The sequence below is a fragment of the Catharus ustulatus genome, chromosome 3 (assembly GCF_009819885.2).
Source record: "Catharus ustulatus isolate bCatUst1 chromosome 3, bCatUst1.pri.v2, whole genome shotgun sequence".
Lineage (NCBI taxonomy): Eukaryota > Metazoa > Chordata > Aves > Passeriformes > Turdidae > Catharus > Catharus ustulatus.
In genome coordinates this window covers 41344221-41360928 of record NC_046223.1, presented here as the reverse complement: position 1 = coordinate 41360928, position 16708 = coordinate 41344221, and the positions used below count along the sequence as shown (strand labels likewise).

Sequence of the window (16708 nt, the reverse complement as noted above, 5' to 3'; positions counted from 1 at the left end):
TCTTTCTCCCATGCAATGTTCATCTGTGACTGGGAAGAGAAAAATAGGATGATCTTTCTGTACGAGATCCTTTCATGATTCCAAAAATTACAGGAATCACAGCCTTCCAGCATCAGAAGGAGAATTTGTTATACAGAGCCCATTGCTGGGGCAGTATAAATTCAAAACAGATTTTTCTTCAGAAAAAAAAAAAGCCCTTCCATTGCCAAGATAGATTGGTTTGGGGTATTTACTGCGGTTTGGTTAGGCTTCCATTTTAGAAATGGGAATGAGCTGTTTAAAATTTATCAAAGTCAATTGAAAAAGTTGTGTGGCACCACAGCCATTCAATTCCTAACCACAAAAATAATCATGTTTGCAAGATGTGAAGCACCCAGATTTCCTCCAAGGTACAAGATGCTTAAAATAGGTGTATCTATTTTTCATGATGGGCTAATTTATAGAGTGTCTGTAATCACAAACATTTCAGCCAGTTTCAGATCAGGCTCTTCTGATTTGAGCTGAAAGCAGAAAGCACACTCCCAGACATTCGGGATGAGTAAGCCAGGTCCTGCTAATGCAGGAGACTTTGGAGATTAATTGAAACATTACCAGAACTGGCAGAGAGCTTGCATAAAGCCTTAAGTGCTTTTACATTTTACCTGTGATATAATGCTGCCCTCCAGCCTAGATTTGACTTTCACATTCCCTGAGTCCGACTGCAACGTCTGCCACATGCTGGTGGAATTAGTTAAGGAGGCAGAAAGTCAGCTGAGCTGGTGACAAAGAGGGCGGTGACCGAAGAAGGAGGACATGTTTGCCCACTTGGATCTCCATTTATTTTGGAAACAGTTAATTTGGGGTTTAGGGCATAGCAAGAGCAAAGATGATGACGATCTGAAAGAGCCACGCTGCCACCTAGTGCTGCATGCCAGGAGAGCCAGGCTGTTGTACTACTGATGCAGCACGGTGCTTCTGGATAAAGTAAAAATATTTTATTCTGCAGTTTTCCTACAGAATTCGTGAAGAACTACTGCTTTTTTATTTGAGGTTTTTTATTTGTTTTTGTACCCAATTGCATCTCTGCTTGTTACAACTGAGAAAAACCTGTTGTAACACTGTTAACCCAGTAAGTCAAAGCCTACAGAAATAAAAGGGGCTTGGACAAATATCTGAGCCATTCTCAGAACTGGATGAACCCAAGTTCATCATTATCATTATCTCCAGGACATCCATTATCCCCACAATGTCCTGCTCTGGTGTGGCACTAGGAACCAACTTCTGCCTCTATTTCTGATCCCACTAAGCTCTGGAAGTAACTAATCATTAAGGTTGTGTAACCACTTGCTTATTAACCCACTCCACTAAGTATCATCATTGCCTCCTTTTTCTGTCACTTGCCTTGGGTTTGATTGCCCTTGGTTATTGCAGGAAAACAGAGGAGTGAAATTGTAGTTGTTCAAAACACAATGAGAACAACCACAACAAAAGATAAATATTGGCTATTCACCACAGGCGAAGCAAGAAGCAACTGAGTTTGTCAAATAGAAAAGAAGTTTTTGCCATAAAAGCTAACATTAATAGAGGGGAAATGAATGCAGGAACTAAAGAAATAGAAAGAAATAAATCAGCCAGAATGCCTACATCTTATGTGTGGAAGAGAGAGGCAGAAGCATGATTTTACCAGGTTTGTCAACAGAAGGAACTGCAGCTTTTCCTCTGGTTTTGTTACTGTGGGAGCTTTTTTGGCTTGTTTGGGCTTTTTTCCAGGTAGCAAATGTTTGTTCAGTAGCATACCTGACAGATGGTTGCTTTGCCACTCATCACTTATAAAATCTGTCAAGGCAACATATTCTCAAACTTTTTTTCCTTAGCAGAATTTGGTCTTTTCTGTGATAGACATCAGATACTCCTGGGTAATAAGGCTGCAGGTCAGAGAAAGACTTGCTGAATTTGTATATTCCTTTTTCATGTGCTTTGCAAAAAGACCTGTCTACTGGTCCATCTACAGAGGACAAAACTCCTCGTGTGTCAGAACTGAATAAACAGAGGGTAGCGTGCTTTTGTGGGAAGATATGGAGGTGGTGCCTGAGCTAAGTTGGTGGCTTCACTTTCACTTGGACCTGCACTGACTCAATAGGCATTTCTTTTAGCATGCACTGGCACAAATAAAATCTGGACTTTATCCTTCCTGCTACAGCTTACCATCCTGTATCAGTACTGACCCTACTGGTCAGATCTCTGCTCACTACCATGGGTCTTGTTTGCCCCGTGGGAAAAGGGGGTCAAGTTTCAGCCTGCTGTTGACTCCAGTCTAAATGTGCCCACTTCTCTTTACACAGAAGTTGGAGAAGCCTTTTAGTTGTCTTTGCAGTTGTCATGCATCTTCATTAGTCTGACATTAGATATGCTTCAGTGTGCATCTATTTGTTGTATCAAATCCAAACCAATCTCAGTTGGAATACTTATTGCTGTCATTTAGCCCTGTGATGCATCTACAATGTTCTTGGTAACATTTATGTTAGGAGGATATGTTTCAAAGTATTAATGAGGTATTTTTATGAAACATTTTAACATAGTGAAATATTGTTCTACTTTTCTGCATGTTGGATGGTCAGAGGAGCTCCCAGACTCCTCAGCTTCAACAACCTGCACTTCTCTCTCTCTGTGCAGGGGAAAGATGTGCTGAGTTTAACCAGGTCATTTCAGCCTGGGGTTTGCCTTGCTCCATGGCACTACTGGACATTTTGATCCCAAGGCAGCCACCTGTTCAAGGCAGATATGCAGCTAAACCCTGGGAATGACAGGAGACACAACCACTAATCAGTGCTTTTCATATATTGGAAGCTAAAAACTCAGGAATGCAGATTAACCATTTTCATTTCTTTCTTTCCATCCCACAGGTCCTTAAACGCCAAGGTTATGATGCAGCCTGTGACATTTGGAGCTTGGGGATCCTGCTCTACACCATGTTGGCAGGGTGAGTGACAAGGTTCTCCTAGAGCAGCAGTCTCCAGTGGGCTCAGCACTGCAGCACTGATTAAGCCTGAAAGGAGTCACAGATGGGGATTCTCACCTCCCAGAAGTGTGTTCAGTTGTATAAAACAAGGAAATAGATGTAAAGACTTAGAATAAGTTTTTTCTGGAATGCATTAATCTTTCACACTTGACAAATTGTTTAGGTTATATACATATATATATTGTTAGGTTATAACAGAAAGTGCCTGTATGCATTGAGACCTAGAATCTTAAAGTATTCACTCACCACTTAAGCAGTGGGAAAGTTTACCATTAGGAGAGATGCACAGGACTATAAAGCACCTCATCATGTTCACCTTATCCATGGAAGAGTGCTAATTCCTTCTATTGATACATGTATTCTCTTCAGCTTCATTATTCTTCATTTGTTACTGTTGTTGAAGTGTCTGAGCGCCTCTAAAAGCTAAAAAAACCCCATACCCTAACATAGTTTTCAGGCCTTATTTGAAAAATAAGATTCAGAAAGTAAACTAAGAGATCAGGAAGAGTAGAAACAGGCAGCAGAAACTTTCCTACCAATGTAGGCTAAAGAGAAATATTAAAACAAGAAATACAGGGAAAGACACAGATTGAAATAAGCAGTGAAGGATAGGAATAAGATGTGCTGGAATGATTGAGAAATTAAGTGTGCAAACCCAATCTAGAATTATCAGGCCCCTGAATGTCATTTCTCAGACTATGGTATGTGCACATTTATCACACCTAAGCACAGCTTGCAGCTTTTCAGTGACCTCTCTAAACTGTTTAAGCTGACTATTCAGTTGTGACAAGAAGCTTGGATTCATTCCTGGGTTTTATACAGAAAACAAAGAGTTGGACTCTCACTTTCTGACTTTCAGCTCTTGCTTTGTGGATTACAGAAAAGGTGCCAGGGGTCTCTATCTCATCTATTTTATTGTTGACTACAGATGTGTTCAAGGTCAGCTAAAATATATCAAAACTTTCTGGGGAAGTTTCCCAGTCTGCTGGACCTCCAGGGGCTTGTTTCTATTTGGCTGATGTACTAGACTGCTACACAGCTGGAATCAGTAAAATAAAATTAACACATTACCCACAGTTATATTTGTTCAGTTGGTTGTATTCAGAATGCGTCTTTATTGAATATGAGGGAAAAAAAATCCAAATATAACTGAATCAGAAATACAAATAGCACAACTTGGTGGATATTCAATTTACTGTTACTGGCAGGTGCCAGTAACTTGTATCTCACTCTTTTTGCACTTTACCAGAGAAATAATAGTAACACAATCAGTTGAGGAATGCTTTTTGAGGTGCCATCACTGCATTAATGAATGGTCTTGTTCTTCCTCACCAGAGGAGATTAGTAGGAACTGGCAAGTACATCCAGGGCTTTTTTTTTTCCTCCTATAGTCACTATGAGCAGAGAGGGCTCAGAGAGCCAGGGATCGTGTTAAAGGAACTAGTGATAGACCTCAGAGTTTTTGCCAGTCCTTAACTCTTACTGCATCCCTCCTGATAGCTGTAGATTGGAATAGCATTACCTATCTCTTTGGGCTGAACTGCTATGAAGTCTGAAATGTTTCTGAAAATGAGAAAATACAGCATGAGGAATTGAATTTGCTACCAGATACCAGCTGGGATATGAAGCTAGCCAAACCAACTGTTTAACAATCTAAAAACCACCCTGGCAAGTTTGAAGAGAAGACAGATTGAAAAAAAAAATAAAATCAAAAATACCTACTTCTTCTAAACCTACACAGCTGCTCAAGAGTGAAAATGGGCCTGATAGATGGTATTCAGCTGCAAAAACCTTATCTCTTGTCACTTTCTGAAGACAAAAAGTGTACCCTCTGCATGTGACACTGATTTTGTCACAGGCTGGGTGCATATTAGAAGTTATTTCTGACTGGTTGGACAAGGAAGTAACTTATTGCAGGTAATTTCTTTTGCCCAACTGACTTGCCCATTATGATTAACAATGCATTGCGAAATAGATTACAAAGGGTTCTTTTTTATTTTTTTTTTTTCCTGTTTCAGATTGTATTTCTTCTCTTTTACAATTTTTGTCCTTTCTTGCCATTAGCAAGGTATCGATATTGGCAATAAAGGTGTTGGCAAAAAAGCAAAGTTAAAACAAGAGGTAAAAACCTGACTATTTTTGCAAATAATATTTCATTCGTAAAAATTAAAACAGAACAAAAATTTTAAAAAACAGTTAAGGAATCTGTTTTTTCCTCTACGGATCAATATGAGAAAGCACCAGCCTGTATAATTTGAGTGAAAATGAAGCAGCAGTATCAGTGGTTCATTCTGGAACCAAATTCCTGTTGTAATCAGTGGTAGTTAATACTAGAACGAAGAAATCATGTACAGTAATTTCACGAATACAAGCCGCACCAATTTGACCAAAAGTTTGGTGGAAACCCGGAAATGCGGCTAATATTCGAGGGCAGCTAATACATGAACAATATTCTAAAAGCTGCCAACATGGAAGTGAGAGCCCGCGGCAGCCCCGAGCCAAGCTGGAGCCCGGCCGGCCCCGGCAGAGGTGGGAAAGCCTGGCAGAGGCGGGGCCAGCAGTGTGGGGGGCGGGCGGCAGAGCCTGAGCCAGCAGGGCGGGGCAGGGAGGGCGGCAGAGCCTGAGCCAGCAGGGTGGGGCAGGGGGGGCGGCAGAGCCCGGGCCAGCAGGGCGGGGGAGCCTGGGAGAACTGGGGCTAGCAGTGCAGGGGAGCATGGCAGAAGCAGGAAGGCCGGCGGGTGGGGCTGCCTGGCAGCAGGGGAAGCCCAGCAGAATTGGGGCCAGCAGCGTGGGGGAGCCCGGCGGTGCGGGGGCCTGCAGTGCAGGCCAGGGCGAGGAAACGCGGCGGCGGTGCAGACGGGAGGGGGCGGCCGGCGAGCCTGGCGGCGGCCGCCCCGCTGGCAGAGCCTAGCAGTGGCGGCAGCCCTGCCGGCCGGGCGAGCAAACATGGTGCGGCAGCGGCCGACGCGCCTGCCAGCGGCAGCGGCGGTGGCTGGCCCGCCGGCAGGGCGAGTAAACGCAGCAGCGGGGCGGCCGGCGTGCCTGGTAGCGGCGGCGGCGGCTGGCCCGCTGGCAGGGCAAGTAAACGCGGCAGCGAGGCAGTGCTGACGGGAGAGGGGGGGCCAGTGAGCCCGGCGGCGGCTGCAGCACCACCCGGCCGGCCCCGTCGGCAACCATGAGCGGGCCGAGCCTTCCTGGCCCCGCCCCGAGCCAGTAAACCCCGCTATGCCACGATCCTGTTACTAATTGGCCAATTTGTGAAAGCTGCGCACGGATTCTCGCGACGAACGAAAGTGCGACTAATATTCGGGGTGCGGCTTATCTATTGACAAAGACAGCAACATTGTCGAGGCACCGGAAGTGCGGCTTATAATCCGTGCGGCTTGTATTCGTGAAACTACTGTACTTGCAAATTACATTGATTACATTGTTCTCTCTCTCTTTTTTTTTTTTTTTTTGTTGTTTTGTTTTGGGTTTTTTGTTCGTTTTTGTTTTTGTTTTGGGGGTTTTTTTGTATAGATTCACTCCTTTTGCAAATGGACCAGATGACACCCCAGAGGAGATTCTGGCCAGGATTGGCAGTGGCAAATATGCTCTTACAGGAGGAAACTGGGATTCAGTATCTGATACTGCAAAGGTCAGTGAACCCTTTCTCAGATTTTCTCTCAAGATTTAAATATGACAGAACTATTTTTTAGGTGCAACTGCACTTCTAAAAGAAGTATAGGTTTGTCAATGGCACAGATGTGTACTCTATGCATGAATCACTTTTTTGCTTCTCAGTTAACCAGGAGCAGGCAGTTTTAATTCCTGTACAGTTCACAGTTTAGGTTTCCCATCTATCACAAAGCAAGGAAAATCCTGGAAGAAAAAAAATCATCTGGTGCTGAGATCTTTAGGCATGAAGCTGTGCACTAGTCTGTGAGACAAGTAAATGGACAGAAAAGTTACGAGCTTCCAGTTGTGCAGCATTAATCAGAAGCTTTGACAAGCTTTAAAGATTCTTGCAAGAGATTTCAATTTTAGCAACTGTTAGTATCCAATGGAAGAACATTTATACTTTCCACCACAAAACTGCAAGCCATCCTAGTAATATATTAATCTTGCTACCAGCACCTATAAGCCTCACAATGGATTTTTTTTTAGCAGCTGTTCAGTTTAGAAATTAAAATGTTTAGATGTTGTAAAACTAGCCTAATTGAACTTTAGTTTCCTGAGTGTTGAGTTTCTCTTCTAAGTTTCTCTTGCAAGCATGCCTTGAGGTCAGTGAGGAAGTGCCTTCAGATGTCATCCTCTCCCTTGGTGTTTGTCACTCCTACAAGGCCACCAGCAATTAACAATCATTTAGTAAGATGAATATCCTCCACATTATATTTTTACTGGATTATTAACTGAAAGTCAAAAATTACACCTGAAAATTTTGAAGATAAGACCTGACACTTAAAGAACACAAAACCTCTCAAAGTGTATCACTCTCTTCATTGTACATGCTAATGATGACACTGCCAACAGGAAGATCTTAGTAAAACCGACACTGCTATTAATTACTTTCTCTCTTGTACTGTTTTCTTCCTTTTCAACCCAGGACATTGTGTCTAAGATGCTTCATGTAGACCCTCATCAACGCCTCACAGCAGTCCAAGTCCTGAGACACCCCTGGATAGTGAACAGGGAGTACCTGTCTCAAAACCAACTCAGCAGACAGGATGTTCACCTGGTTAAGGTACCTCCTACACCCTTCCCTCATCCTTGCCTGCAGAATGAGCTTTCATTGAATAGTCTGAAGAGTGACAGAGTTGGAAGATCATTTGCCACAGAGGCTAAATGTAATATGTCACTGTATTAACTGTATTTTTGACTGTCACTTGCTCAGTATTTTTAACTTCAGGCTGCTTTGTAATAACCTGGTGGCACATACTGCTCTTCACCATTTTGAACCTGAGACACTCTAGCTGTCTGCCAGCACAAATTGTATCATTTCATGGAAATTGTGCACGTGTACAGTTCTTTGGGATACTGAATAGGGGAAGGGAAAAGCATCAAAGGACTGAATTTCAGCTCCAAGTTTTCTCTTTCTCTGTTTTACAGGGTGCAATGGCAGCCACTTACTTTGCTTTAAACCGAGCACCTCAGGCACCAAGGCTGGAGCCTGTATTATCCTCCAATCTGGCTCAGCGGCGAGGCATGAAAAGACTTACCTCTACCAGATTGTAGCAGTACCCCCAAAAGGCCTCCTTGAAAACCCACAGTTTATTATTTGAGAAATTCATCTTTACTTGGCTAGCTGAACTTTTTTGGACAACCTGCACATGAAATTGCCAGAACTAGCAGAAGCCCACGTAAGGCAAAGTTCTCATTTGCTCATTTTCTTTTACATTCCAGCCAGGGTCCTGAGTTTAACAACTTCACAAAGATGTGCCAGTTTTGCCAGTAGCTCTGTTTCTTTACTGAGATAAAGCCAAATGAAATAGGCGAGCTCCATCCTTTCCACCCTAGGAAAGCTATTTTTGAGTCCATGTTGTTCCATGGGAACAGTTTTCATTTTGTTTCTCAAGAAAAGCACTTTTTGCTATGAAGATCGCAGCCGGGTTACAATGCTGTTGCAGCATGCGTCATGATGAAGTGACTTGGCTGGTCACCAGTAGACATCTGCTGATCTCCACTCACCCCAGGAAGAGTGAAGGCTGCAGAGACACAGGAGTTACACCTTTTTTGGAACAAGTGCTATACAACACGAGGTAGAGAGAGCTGGTGGTGGTGGAAATACCTTCTGTTTTTGAGGAATCTTTTGCACTTTGCCCCTGCCTTCTCTGGAATGAAGCTAGCACCTCTCAAGGAGAGTGTGCCACCAGTTCTGACTTGCTCAAAAGTCCCAGAGAGCAAAAAAACCTCTGAGAAACTCGGTCTTCTGAGGAAAAGAATGGGTCTTATGAGACTGTGGGAAGGCATTTGTGTAGAGCAGGGTGAGTAGGAACCTGTGCATCAGGCAAGAGAAAGAAGCCTGGTCTTGGCCAGCAGGCAGGTCTGGGAGGATCAGATGAAGGGGCTGGGGAACTGAACAAAGGCAGGAAAGGGTGCAAGTGGCTTTGCGGACAGTAGGCAAAATAATCCAAAGGCAGCTAGAGTACAAGTGGCTGGGGGGCAGACTGTGACTCCCTCTGGGAGCAGGGGACAGTCCCCCTTCAGTGGTGGTGCAGAAGACAGAGGGTGGCTGGGCTGCCCAGGGGCCAGGTGGGTCGATGCAGCCATCCCCCCACACCACCAGTCTGCTCCCCAGGAGCTGTTCTGGCAGGACAGAGTGCCATGCTGGAGAAAGAGAGGCCATTTCCAGTCATCACTCCCTGCCCTCCCCTGGCTGGTCACCCAAATCTGCCTCCATCACCCAACCTTTCATGTCCCTGCCTGGGTGTTCTGCTGTAGCAGAGCTAGACTCCCCATGCCACATGTGTGCAGAGAGAATCCACTTCTGAAGAGTTCAGCTAACTCTGTTACAAGCTTTAATAATAATAAATTATGAGGAGAAATGGGAGGATGCTCTGCTTTTATATTTATATGAATATGTACATGTATATTTATATACATATAAAACAAAAATTCTGTGCCCTAATACCTGGATTTCCCAGGTCCAGGGAAAGAAAACTTTTGTTGAAATGGTCTCTGCAAAATGGACTTTTTTTCTCATTTCCTGGTTTCAAAGAAAGCAAGCAAGGTTTGTGGTGCCAGATGTGAACTATTTTTTTATTATTTTTCTTACCCATCTTGGCTTACTGGTGGTCACAAGCTGACCGGGATTCTTCTTTGTACTGCTTTTGTTAATTTTTATTTTCTGAGTGAATTTTGTCACCTCAGATGCTTCGTGGGGAAAGCTACTGTGCCATGTTAGCTTTTTTCTGTTGTGACAGGGGAAGAAAAAAAAGAAAAATGTGAACATGGAGCTTCATATGCTAGACATGGTAATTTTTGCTTGCTGAGTAATTTGTGCATCTCAGTGCTGAACTGGAATTACCAGATCACTGCCTCAAAGTGTCCAAGGGGTTTCATTTGCTATAGTAATATTCTTCCTAAAACTATCTCTCCTTCAGTGTTGAATGAAGTTTGTTTGCATTAGTTCTATTTTTAAATTTAAATTTATTCTTAATAATTTAAACTGATATTTAATGTTCAAGTTTATGTGCTGTGCACAGAGGATCACTGCAAAGCAGCTCTCCTTGAAGCCCTTCTCTTTTCTAAAACAAACAATGCTGTGAAACTTCACATAGAGGCTGAATTGGCTGGGACTGATGAGTGCAAACACAAAGGTGGATGTTTGTGCTTCTACACACAGCAGCCCACACTCTCTCCTCTGGCTAAGCTGTGCTCAGTGTCAGCTTTTTGCTGCCTTCAGAATTTTCTGCTTGTTAGAAGTTAAGTCTCACACGTTTCTGTTAACAGCACACTGTGAGCATATCCACTGGCAGGGATATCCTGGCTGGTGCAGAACAGGTCTGGCCAGGCCTTGTTTTTCTCAAAATTATTTCTGTCCTGGAAGAAGCCAAAGTGGGTATAAGGATGCAAAGGGCAACCTGGAGGGAGGGCTGGATTTTCAGGGGTCCCAGCTGATATGTGCTGTTTTAACAAAATGTATTTTTAATGGTCAGAGGCATTGCATGGTAATGTAGAAAGACTGCTGAAAATACGATGTACAGTTTTTGTCTCCCTCTGAGACTTCCTGGTCATCTTGCATTGCTTCAGTTTGCTTTCTCTCACAACCATTGGAAAAAGTCTAATTCTGTCTAGATATACCCAGCCTTAATTCTTTGAGCATTTTTTTCAACTGAATATTATGGTAGACCAAGCTTACAGGATGTTGCTCTTCCCAAAGTTTAAGGGTTTTAATATTTTCCTGACTTACCTCTTTTTAACCCACCAGCTACTATCATGGAGACACATATAGAGTCATACATCTTAATTCTCACTAATTTCTTTATAAGCCTAGTAATTACTATAAACTCACACATAAGCTCATGCATATAGTGGACTTTTTTTATTGAGATTTTGTTGCCATTGCATCCAGATGTGTGCACATATGTGTCTGTATGTAAACACATGCATAAAACAGGTGCTGTCCCAGCTTGTCCAAATAAGGGTAGAAATGTAGTCAGAGGTTGAGGTGATGATACTTGGAGTTTTGTCTGCAGTATTCTTTGAAATCTCTCATTCATAGCAGTAATGATTACTCTGGGTGTAGAAAAAAAAGCTGTGCCCATCCATGGAAAAAACTGCCCCATCCAGCCTCCGCTCTGTCCCAGATGTGCATCCCCATGCACTTCCCAGGGCAGATCAGTCTCCCCTCTGCAGTCCTGTCATGGGAGGTGCCCTTCTGAGGGTTTTCTGTCCTGTTCCAGTCCCAATCAAAGTATTCCTATCAGTCTTGCTGATCTAGCTCGCTTGGACTGAAATGCAAGAGCCTCCATCAGCAAATCCAAGGGAGGCAGCAAGGCAGGAATAGGCCACTGGCAGCCATTATTTCAGACTGACAGCACCCACCACTTCCCCTGGTCCAGCTGGATCCAGGAGAGGCTCCTAGGCTGTGGCCCAATTACTGCAATGGCTGCTTTTGTACAGCATCTCCTTTCTAGACTCCTGGCCATGGTATAGCAATAAGCACTTTTTTTTCTAGAAGGAAACTGAAAAAGGCATAGCCTCTCTCTCTCTTTCTCTCTCTCTCTTTATATAACCTTAAGAGAGTTTTACTAAACATTATGTTTAACTCCTGAAAGTCTAAAAATCTCTTTGAATTACAACGTACCATCTTGCAAGTTTTTAATCCATAAAGCGACCTAGTGCCTTAGGCTATTATAAATATTATAGTTACATTTTTAACCATCAAGCTCTACAATGCAATGACTGTCCAAGGCATACCACTGTGTACCTGTCATATAGTCAGCACATTTGGAGGCCCACTTCAAAATCAGTCACAGAATGGTTCGAGTGGGAAGGGACCTCTGGAGCCTATCTAGTCCAACCCCCCTGCTAAAGAAGGTTCACAGAGAGCAGGCTGCACAGGACCATATCCATGCAGGTTTTGTTCAGTCCAGGAGAGAAGTGTCTGCCCAGCAAGTAGGAGGCATATCCCCTAAGCCATGGATGACACAAAGGTTTCTTATACTAATGATCTACTGAATTTATGCCAGCATATGCAAGTGCTGACACTAAAAATGGCAGTCAGTCACTTTCTCTTGACTTCAGCTGCTCATCTGTCCTTTCACACCTTCCTTAGCCAGGTCACCATGGGGCAGAGCAAATGTTTGTGCATCAGAACAAATGGCTGGGGACAGCAGGAAAGCAACAGAATCAGTTTAGCCAACAGTGCTGGCAACATTGGAGTGGTTACAAGTTCAGTGTCACCTCTGCCCCTCTGTTGTGCTGAGCAGAGTCCAGGTGTGGCTCAGAGTTGGGGCTGTAAATGATGTTTGTACAGCAGCAGGTTCCCAGTGCCAAGCCCCATGAACAGAGAGGGAGGACAAGTCAGGCTTCTGAAAATTGGCCACAAATTCATACAAACGCCCTGCAACCAGAAGGTGTAGGGCCCCAGATGCCATGTCATGGGGAAATAATGTTGACTGTATATATTTTTGCCACCATTACCTTAATAAAAGTGATAGAAAAAACCCAGGGTTTTGTTTTTAAGTCATCCATTTTGCAGAGGAAATTCTTGGTTTTGGGGCATGCTACAGCTTTCTCAATCCTGAGAAGGAGTAAGGCAGTCAAACATAGAAGATACAGCAGATTACTATAGCAGAAAATATATTGTAGTTTCACTGGAAAATTATCTTCAGGCAGGTGTTTTGAAGTCCTCTCTTAGTATGTGTGTATCAGAAATGCCAAAGCAAATATTTAGAAGCAAAGTTCCCTTGTTGAACATCCAGAGTTGACACCTTTAAGCAAGAGCCACATGAGCTCCACATTCACATATCTGAATCCTAAAAGACAGACAAGCAGCAGAACCCTTCAGATATTCCTTACATTAAAATATAAAGGTCTAAAATAATGTTAATAAGATGCTTTAGTATAATGCATTGAAAAAGAAAAAAAGTAAAATGTGCTAGCCCATTTTTTCCTCTTTTGAAGTGTACATAATTTTCCTTTAGAAGTGTATATTCTTACTTCCTAGCTGACCCTCATCCTGAAATCTTGTGTTGCCTGAAAACACTGCAGCTAAGATGCTTCTGTTACCTCAGAACTGTGAACACAGTCCCATGCTCCTCTCTCCATGTCTGTCCACAGCAGACACACACAATTGCACACCCTCTCCTATTCTGAAAGTTAGCAAAAACCACGATAATTTAAACTCAGAAGATAAAATGAAGTTAAAAGTAAGGTTCTCAGTGTGTACAGGACTAAAAATCTTAGTATTCAGGTGAAGGATGGATTGAAGCCTGTGCAGAATAAAAATGTGACAGAGTAAGTAAAGTTACAGTAACTTTAGAGCCAAATTTTATCTAAACTCTCTCAATAGATTTTTGTGAACCTCGACCTTGCATTTCCAGGTGAAACTAGGTGACAACACATGTATGTCAGCCTTCATCTGATCATGCATGTCATCACAAGGCTTGCACATGGAAATATTTTGCAGCCCGAAGTTTATATTTTGGCCCCTTTTGTTGTCCCATATTGTGTAAACCATGATGTTCAGTGTTGAACCATTCAACCACTACTTCTTGCCTTGGTATACAGAGTTACAGACTCAGCTTGTGCTCCATTGTGTCTCCTAAATGGATGTTATGGACATATTTTTCAGAGATGCTTAAGCCTGAAAGAAAAATGAGGAAAATGCATGCCTTCTTTGATGAAGGCAAATTTTGAAAGGAGAGGCTGGAAAATACGCATTTGAAGTGCAGAAAATGAAAACCAGTTGCTAAAAGACTTTTTCTGATTTGCTACTCAGAGCAAATCATGCTGCCTTCCCTCTTGTGTTAATTCCTTCATCCACATGCACCTTCAGTGACTCTGTGGGAGAGCTCTGTCAAGTCCTCTTTATTGCAGTAGTGGAGTCTGACCATTAGGTGATGATGTGTGCAAGGGATTTACTTGGGTAGTATTAAATTGACAAAATATGAACCATGATCTAGCACTTTGTTTACAGGCTCCATATTCATGTTTACAAAACGGTGATTTCTGAGGTTCACGCTTTTTATGTTTCCTGTATGAAAAGGACAGCCAGTGTACAGATATTTGTTATGTTTACCAGCGTTTCTGAATAGATTTTTTTTATAGTACATGGTTTTATGAAGTGTAATATTTTTATAGCAGAATGACGATCTTTGGACTTTCTATATTGTTACCTACAATTGTTTGCAAACAAGCTCTTTGCTCCCTTTTTTTCTGTGCACTGTATCCCATGTTGCTGCTGCTAATGTTGCTGGCCTCAGCTGCTGCTGCCCCACCATGAGTGGGCTGATGGTATTGTGAAACTGTGCAAACTAACTTCAAAGAGCTGTGATTGTGCTGAAGGGCTGGCTGCATGCTGGGTTCTTCCTGGCAGGAGGGATGGGGAGCTGTACCCTACCAAGGCAAGGGTTTACTGTGGATGGCCCCCAAGGAGAAGCCTCAGTGCTCACCTTTGTCTGTATTCTGCCATTTTGATTTGGCATGCCCATCCTTTCCTTTCTTTATAAAGAAATAAAAAGAAAAGAAAAGCAAAAAGGATCTTGTTTGTTTTTGCATAATTTCTTTCCAGTCCCCAAGCACTGGCCAGGTTTGAATGCCATGTGTTAGTCACAGTAAAAGCACTCAGTTACCTGCAAATTATACCTGGAACTGTTATCTCTGTGCAGCCTGAATACTCAAACCTCTGTTTGGGAAAGCAACAAGTAAGCCTTTAATGCCAATCACTCACACAGTTCACCCACCAGACAAATTTAGGATTTCACTGCCAGACAAATGAGTGCTTTCACACAACCTGCCTCAGCATGAATTTCCCTTGCCCCCTTGAGATCTTCCAAGGTGCCATTCCTGTGGAAACTGCTGGTGTCTGGCAAGAGCCTGCATAGCCCTTTCTGTTTGCTGGACTTATTAGTGACCACAAAAGCAAAATCAACCCTTCCTACTTTGAGGGATTGGTTCTGCTTCCCTGGCATTACATCTGAGCCTGAACACAGTTACACTGGCATTCACATCTGGATTGTCATCAGACCTGGCAGCATCACAAAGGTGGTGAGCCTGGCTCAGGTTCCTTGCAGGAACAGCATGTAGTATCAGAGATGGAGAAACAGCATGTGATTTATGTCCAAGCAAGCATAACCAAGCAAACTTGGATTTCAAGAATGTTGTTCACAGGTCTCTGCTCCGACTGTGGGCAGTCTCATGCCTCTTTTCTCCTGCCAGCTGCTCCTGTCCTACTCCCACTCTGTCCTTCCTCTATTTTCTCTGTTCATGAAAGAAACTTCCTTCTCCTTTAGTCCTCAAGGTCCTTCATCACTGGGACATGCATGTCCCTTCCCATCCTTTTCCTCTGCACCTTGGCATCTACCATGAGCTATTCCACCTTTCTCTTACCACATTTCTGCCCCACAGATCCATCTTGTGGGTTTATAGCCTCTTCTAGTAGGATCTAATAAATCCAGTACACCTGTCCTTATAGGCCCAGCAGTAAAAAAGGAGGCATCTCTGGAGAACCACAATCATATACAAGAACATCCAAATAGGAAAACTGGAGAGAGAGAGAAAAAAAAGAAAAAAAACCCACCACCCAAATCCAATCCAGGTTTTCTCTTCCATGCCCACTTCTAATTCCTCTTGACCAGGAATGAGCCAAGTCCATCCATTTTTGGACACACATTAACTTTTCAGAGGATCTGGTTAGGAAGCCATGGGTCATGCCAGGCCTTTGGCAGGCAGATTATAGTCTTTCCCTCCAATGCCAGAAAATGAATAAATAAGATATCTGAGAGGAAGGCTTTCCAGAATATACTCTAGAGCTAATCAAGCCCTTTAGGAAATTTGCATTGGCAACCATCTTAAGCCTCTGCACTTAATGAGAAAGTAACCATGCTTTTTTCCCCCTGAGGTACACACTTGTTTAAAATTTTTTAAAAAAACAAACCAGTAGCCAACAACTCCCCTCCCACTTGTAATTTTGCTCTTTATTCAACATTCATTTCTTTCTTTCCCCTCCTTTATGACATCCCTAGTTCACTTCACCTCCTTTTTATGTCCCACAACAATGTACCATGGGAATTGTCCTGAGGCTCAGAAAATCCTGTAATATGCCTGAATAGCACCATCTTCAAGGGCAGCACAACTGCTGGCTGAGCACCTCAGGCAATACAGCAGGGCAAACATGAGGCAGTAACAACTAGTGTCTGAAGATCACAAGAGGCAAAGATTTTGCATTAAAAGCTGTGAAGAAGAGCTGAAGACAAGGATTTTAGGCTATGTCCAGCTTTTCAAGTTACTCATAGGTAACTTCAGTGAATTATCTGTTGAAGGCGCCATAATCCAGCTGTCTGGAGAAAAGATGGGAAAAAAAAGGATTATCTGTCCATTAATCTAGATGGACAGGAGGTCTTTGGATTTTTTCTAAACAACCGAAGCTGGCCTGAGATCAACTCCATTTTTGTTGAGGAAATTAGTTTATTAAGAGGCTGGTGACTCACCATCTTTGGTAAGCCTGTGCATTGTTTTGGCTTGGCACACTCCTGCCTAATTGATTCTTCCTGTCCTTCAGGG

At 43.0% G+C, this 16708-nt stretch overlaps 1 protein-coding gene across 3 annotated transcripts in view; it reads left to right on the top strand.

The window, feature by feature from the left end:
* The window catches only part of RPS6KA2 (ribosomal protein S6 kinase A2), a 279910-nt gene extending 265226 nt beyond the window's left edge, over nt 1–14684 (top strand). For all 3 annotated transcript variants that reach the window (XM_033054733.2, XM_033054735.2, XM_033054734.2), the window contains 4 exons: nt 2883–2959; nt 6518–6635; nt 7584–7721; nt 8087–14684. In XM_033054733.2, the coding sequence (XP_032910624.1) occupies nt 2883–2959; nt 6518–6635; nt 7584–7721; nt 8087–8212 (459 nt within the window). In that variant the 3' untranslated portion in view covers nt 8213–14684. The remainder of the gene's footprint in view (nt 1–2882; nt 2960–6517; nt 6636–7583; nt 7722–8086) is intronic.
* The last annotated feature ends 2024 nt before the right edge of the window (nt 14685–16708 follow it).